The following is a 6,939-nucleotide window of genomic DNA, read 5'->3' on the forward strand; positions in this document are numbered from 1 at the left end:
TCGAGCAAACTCTGTCCTTTTTACAGGATTGAATCCTGGGTACCTTTACATTAAGTAAAAGGTTATTTAAACAAAAATTATATCTAATTAGAAAGGGACTGTTTGCAAAAACTATTCACACCATTTATAATTAACCCTGAGAGGCTGGGAGGGGGGGGGGGCTGAATATATGTATTGCATATCATTACGCTCAGTTTTCAATGGGCTTTTCAAATAAGTAAATTTTAAGTCTGTAGCTCAATAGTAAAAAAACATTAACCTCCAGAGAAGGTTTTAAACTAAATGTGAACCTCATTGGCAGGATTAAAACAACATATTTACCTCCTCTGAAGGATTAAAATAACATATTGTCCTCCTCTGAAGGTTTTAAGCAAAAAATTGACCTCCGGTGAATGTTGGAAACAAAATATCGACCTCCAATGAAAGTTTAAAACAAAAATTTGACCTCCAATGAAGTTTAAAACAAAAATTCAACCTCCAAGAAAGGTTTAAAACANACCTCAAATAAAGGTTTAAAACAGCATATTGACCTCAAAAAAAGGTTTAAAACAGCATATTGACCTCAAAAAAAGGTTTAAAACAGCGTATTGACCTCAAAAAAAGGTTTAAAACAGCATATTGACCTCAAAAAAAGGTTTAAAACAAAGTATTAACCTCCAATAAAAGTTTAAAGCAAAAAATTTAACTGTAATAAAAGTTTTAAACAGCATATTGACCTCCGATGAAATTTTGAAAACAAAATAATGACCTGCAATTAAGAATTAAAACAACATATTGACCTCAAACAAAATTTTGAGAACAAAATAATGACCTGAATGAAGGATTAAAACAACATATTGACCTCTAATGAAGTTTTTATCTCCTCAAGGGGTGGAAGATCTTCCTCAGATTGATCTAAATGAATAAAATAAAAACTTTTTTGTAATAAAAACGATTCCTAAATTTATTATAATTTATTATTTATTTAAAACTACCTTTTTATGAAAATGATGTTTAGATGACTTTACATAAAAGCAAAATATAAAACAATTTTCTCTTGAGAATTATTATTTCATGCAGATAGAAAGAGTGGTACTCAAAATGAAAGAGGAGAAGAAAGACGACTTTTAGACCGAAATATTTCTAAAGCATGGTACACGTAATATTTCAATCTTTAAGATTAAAAACTCAACATAAATACTAAACCAAACCCCAAAATAAATAAAATTGAGATGATTTGCTTTATTTTGGGGATCCTGTATGGTACAATTTGCTAACTGACCTATATAGGAGTTTAGTTGTTAACTGAACTACAGGAGTTGATTTGTTAACTGACCTACAGGAGTTGGACACCGAGATTCTTCGTTGATAATTTCTCGACGCTCGTCAAATGAAACTCGTTTCAGCGACTATAAAATAGAATTCACATTTTAAACATTTTTTCTTTTTCGGTCGAGATCTTCAAAAAAAGTCAAATTTGTTACAGTTACAGTATAATACAGTAATTGAACTTTTTTTCAGAGACGACTGTGCGGAATTTTTCTTAATTTTTTCATTGAAAAATCACATAAAAGTCATTTAAAAACTACATTTAAAGGAACTGTAAGCGTAATTTCAAATAACCCTCCATGCAAAGATGGCAATACCTTATTTACAACGGTACCCTTAAAACTTTAAGCTGATCAAGAAAGGTGTTCTATTCTAATAATTTCTCCATTGCTTCTCATAGGCACGAAATGCGCAAGTCACTTTCCCAGAGAAACCAAAAATGAAAATAAACAGTTTTAAGAAACAAATACATTGATATCTATTTCATATCTACTTGATCAGACAAAGCTTTCAAGAGTTCCATTGTAAATCGGGCATCGGACCCTACATTTAAAGATTCAAACCTTCGCCTGAGTAAAACATGTTTTTCTCTCCGAAAATTAAAAATTTCTCTCTAACATGACTTGCGGATTTATACAGCAGAGACGAAAAATATATTGTCAAAATTTGTCAAGATAGACAAACGAGTTTGATTTCTGCATTATCGTTCAGAGAAAATGTTTCAAGAGTACCATTGCAAATCGAACATATCTCGATCCAACTCAAAATAGATGCTCATTTGAAATTACGTCTATACGGTCCTTTTAGTCGGACTATTATATATAATTAGCTAAAGGGCCCGGCGTTGCCCATAGAATTTTTTTAAAAAATTGAAAAAAATTTCGATTTATGAAAAAAATTAGATTTTTGAAAAATACAAATTCTATAATCTTTTTAGCCTATGTCACCTATAGGGAACTTATATACGAATGTCTTTTTCTATTATATAGATTAGATATTACATAGATTAGATATTAAAAGTGTAAGAATTCCTTGTTTCTAAAGAGTTGGCCGGCAGGGGTAGCTAGGACGGGATCAGGTAGCTCACACGAGATACTTCTACAAATAAAACATATTACACGCCAAACTAACTAAATCTGTTCAGAATTACTTTCATTTCAGAAATGCTATATTAGAAATTCAAAAATGGATTTTTTTAAAATCAGTGAAATACTTCGTAAACAACGCAGATGTAATTTCAAATGAGTTTTCATTATTTAAGTGACATGTCCCATTTACAACGTACCCCCCTTAAAAGTTGTTATTTCAATAATTTGCTCTATTAGAAATGTAATAATTTCAAGTGTAGTTTCTCAAACATTGGATTTCTGAAACAATTGAGAGAATTGTCAGAATTAATCACTTTCAAGCAAGATAAAAGAACGACACATAAAACATTGTTAATCATATAGAGGTTTGAAGGGAACTCTTGATAAAAAAAATGAATAGAGAATGAATAAAGAAAGAATACAGAATGAATAAAGGATGATTAACGAATGAATAAAGGATGAATAAAGGATGAATAAAGAATAAATAAAGGAAGTATAAAGAATGTAAAGAATGAATAAAGAATAAATAAAGAATGAACAAAGGATGAATATAGATTGAATAAAGGATGAATAAAGGATGAATAAAGGATGATTAAAGAATGAATAAAGAATGAATAAAGAATGAATAAAGGATGAATAAAGGATGAATAAAGAATGAATAAAGAATGAATAAAGAATGAATAAAGAATGAATAAAGGATGAATAAAGAATGAACAAAGGATGAATATAGAATGAATACAGGATGAATAAAGGATGATTAAAGAATGAATAAAGAATGAATAAAGGATTAATAAAGGATGAATAAAGGATGAATAAAGGATGAATAAAGGATGAATAAAGAATGAATAAAGGATAAAAAAGTATAAATAAAGAATGAATAAAGGATGAAGAAAGGATGAATAAAGAATGAATAAAGGATGAATAAAGAATGAATAAAATATGAATAAAGGATGAGTAAAGGAGTAATAAAGGATGAATAAAGAATGAATAAAATATGAATAAAGGATGAATAAAGAATGAATAAATAATGAATAAAGAATGAATAAAGAATGAATAAAGAATGAATAAAGAATGAATAAAGAATGAATAAAGGATGAATAAAGAATAAATAAAGGATGAATAAAGGATGAATAAAGGATGAATAAAGGATGAATAAAGGATGAATAAAGAATGAATAAAGGATGAATAAAGGATGAATAAAGGATGAATAAAGGATGAATAATGTATAAATAAAGGATGAATAAAGGATGAACAAAGGATGGATAAAGGATGAATGAAGGATGAATACAGAATGAATAAAGGATGAATAAAGGATGAATAAAGGATGAATAAAGAATAAATAAAGGATGAATAAAGGATGAATAAAGGATGAATAAAGTATAAATAAAGGATGAATAAAGGATGAACAAAGGATGGATAAAGGATGAATGAAGGATGAATAAAGAATGAATAAAGGATGAATAAAGAATGAACAAAGGATAAATATAGAATGAATAAAGGATGAATAAAGGATGAATAAAGGATGAACAAAGGATGAATATAGAATGAATAAGGATGTATAAAGGATGAATAAAGGATGATTAAAGAATGAATAAAGGATGAATAAAGGATGATAAAGGATGAATAAAGAAGGGCTAAAGGATAAATAAAGGATGAATAAAGGATGAATAAAGGATGAATAAAGTATAAATAAAGGATGAATAAAGGATGAACAAAGGATGGATAAAGGACGAATGAAGGATGAATAAAGAATGCATAAAGGATGAATAAAGGATGAATAAAGGATGAATACAGTATAAGTAAAGGATGAATAAAGGATGAACAAAGGATGGATAAAGGATGATTAAAGAATGAATAAAGAATGAATAAAGGATGAATAAAGGATGAATAAAGACGGACTAAAGGATGAATAAAGGATGAATAAAGGATGAATAAAGAATGAATAACGGATGAATAAAGGATGAATAAAGAAGGACTAAAGGATAAATAAAGGATGAATAAAGGATGAATAAAGAATGAATAACGGATGAATAAAGGATAAATAAAGAGAATAATTAAACCTTAATATGCCGGGATGACTTGGGTTTCTCTGCTCTGAAAGATTCCTGAAAAAAAATCGATACTTTTCTTAAACTTCGTTATAACTTCATTTTCTGATTGTTTTCTACTTTATAATTTTGAATAAGAAATGTGTTTACATCTCGGAAAATTATAATTCTGTTGGAAAAATACAAGGAAAGCCGGTCTCAATGAGCAATGTTGATTTTAGCCAATTATATTCGTTTTCTTTTGCTTTCTTAACTCAAGCATTTCTATTCAGTGTACTTTACCGTGACTTGAATTACTCTTTCCGAATTTATTTTTAACTTTTCTATTTCTATCTTTATTGACCTGAGTGGTTTAAAACTATGAGAATTACTGGCACTCTGCCCGGCAGCTACTGCTTTCTCTTCAGCTTTCTTTTCAGCTTTCTCCGTTTTCTTTCTTTCTTCTTCCTTTCCCTCCCCTACCCTCCCTTTCCTTCCAATTCTTTCATCATATTTCTTCTTCTTCGTTTTCTTTTCATCTTTGTTTAGAAAATTTCGCTTCTCCTCCAGAATCCGCTGATTTTCCCTACAATAAAAAACCATACAATTTAAATAGCAACTCCCCCTCCCACTGGACCCCACTGGCCCCCACTGGCCCGGTTATGACGCATCTTTAAGAAATGCTTGTTACATAGTATTCAAAGTCCCGTTAATTTTTCTGCAACTGCACAATCAGTTACAATTACAATACAATACAATACAATACAATACAATACAATACAATACAATACAATACAATACAATACAATACAATACAATAAAATACAATACAATACAAAGAGAGGGGTAGACCCCCTCCAGGGGCGTCCCATTCAGATATATATAACAACCATTCACTTGCACTAGCAGTCTCAAACAGATTACAAAACTAAAAGAAAACAAATCAGAGGAAACAAAAAATCTTAGTGGTGTTTTTTTTATGTTAGAGAACATCAAAAAATTATAAAATGCACTGAACTCCCCTTGTTAGACATTTCTAAAAGTATTTTTCAACCAAAGCATGGAACCAGGGTTTACGCTGTACTGATTAGTTAGAATTCCACTAATACGACTGGCTTATAAAATAACTAAGTGAACCTTGCATGTTTATTTCAAATTTACCGAAATTTCCATCTATTTTCAGTCCTTCAGATTGTAGGTTGATCATGAGGTTAGGATTTCTTCTGATAATATTTAACAAAGCTTTAAGATTTCTTTACATTCCTCTTTTCCTTATTTCATAGAATTCTTTTGATGATATTTGAATTCTTGAAATTTATCTTATTCTAAACTTTTATTGAATTCCAAAATTTTCTAAATATTTCTAGTTGGAGGAATAAAAACAAACTTTTAGTCGATGATTATAATTCATGGAGTTTAATTACCAGGAGTGTCAGTGCTTCTTGTTCCTTTGTTGGAAGACGGTCAAACTTTTGTGCGTAGTTCATTAGTAAATGATCTTTACGATCCATGTGGAGGATTAGAACAATGTCGTCTTCTCCAGCACCGTAGGCCATCAAGCGTAGCATTGCCACGCGTCCGTCACTAGGCCAAGCCTAAAAACCGGTTTTATAAGAAACAAAATTCACGAATTTATCAAAGAAATAATTTTAATTTAGCTTGAATATGTCACAAAATGCGGAAAATATGTTTTCACAAAGTGGTAGGCCTATATACCAATACAATGCAGACGACATCTTATTGCTGCTTCTTAGCTAGCCTATAAATACAGAATATTTTCCATTCTAATCTACAGCTTCGATTTGTTTGCATACAATATAACCCAGAACTTCAAAGACATTAAAAGAATTTATAAAGTATCATTTTCAAAACCTACTCATAATGGAATGTTGCAGATATTTGGTTTTTTTAATTGAATAATTATATTGAGCTCTTTTAAACTGTTCCAGCATATTTCATGTATATTTATTTATGTTTACTGTTACTGAGATTTAGGACATTTTATAAATTCTTTCGATATAACCGAAGTTTTTGGGTTAAACTATATGTTAGCTCGTTAGACAACAAAGCTCAAATAGGATGTTGTCAGCACTGTATTGGCATAAAGGCCTACCATTGAAGCAATATTGCTTCGCAGTAGTACACACCTCATCATGCATAACCTTTCCAAGGAAATTGTTAAATCCTTCGGCTAGGACCCAGGTGCCCTCGGCCTTCACCAACCAGTCCTCCATCTCTCTGATCATCATCAACAATAGCAACATGGTCAACATGGTGATTATCATTAACAATAGCAACATAGTCAGCATTGAGATTATTAACAACAATACCAACATGTTCAACAATGTGATTATCATCAACAATAGCAACAAAGTCATCATGTAGACCATCATCAACTATAGCAACATGGTCAACATGTAGATAATGTATTTAAACTACAGGGTTTGGCATTGGCAGAAAAGCATAAAGATAAATCCCAATTGAAAATAATCAAAGAGAAGATGATAAATATGTTA

At 30.2% G+C, this 6,939-nt stretch overlaps 1 protein-coding gene across 1 annotated transcript; it reads right to left on the bottom strand.

Annotated features, from left to right (window-relative positions):
- Nucleotides 1-841: 841 nt before the first annotated feature.
- Nucleotides 842-6,661, bottom strand: LOC111717301 (uncharacterized; the record flags this gene model as incomplete). Its single annotated transcript, XM_023492801.1, is given in 8 exon segments — nucleotides 842-894; nucleotides 1,316-1,388; nucleotides 2,340-2,406; nucleotides 4,457-4,501; nucleotides 4,788-5,009; nucleotides 5,260-5,351; nucleotides 5,848-6,018; nucleotides 6,571-6,661. Coding segments are annotated over 8 exon segments (814 nt in total), but the record flags the coding sequence as incomplete, so codon positions are not given.
- Between the last annotated feature and the right edge of the window lie 278 nt (nucleotides 6,662-6,939).

The sequence above is a fragment of the Eurytemora carolleeae genome, unplaced genomic scaffold, assembly GCF_000591075.1.
Source record: "Eurytemora carolleeae unplaced genomic scaffold, Eaff_2.0 scaffold2496, whole genome shotgun sequence".
In the NCBI taxonomy this organism is placed as follows: domain Eukaryota; kingdom Metazoa; phylum Arthropoda; class Copepoda; order Calanoida; family Temoridae; genus Eurytemora; species Eurytemora carolleeae.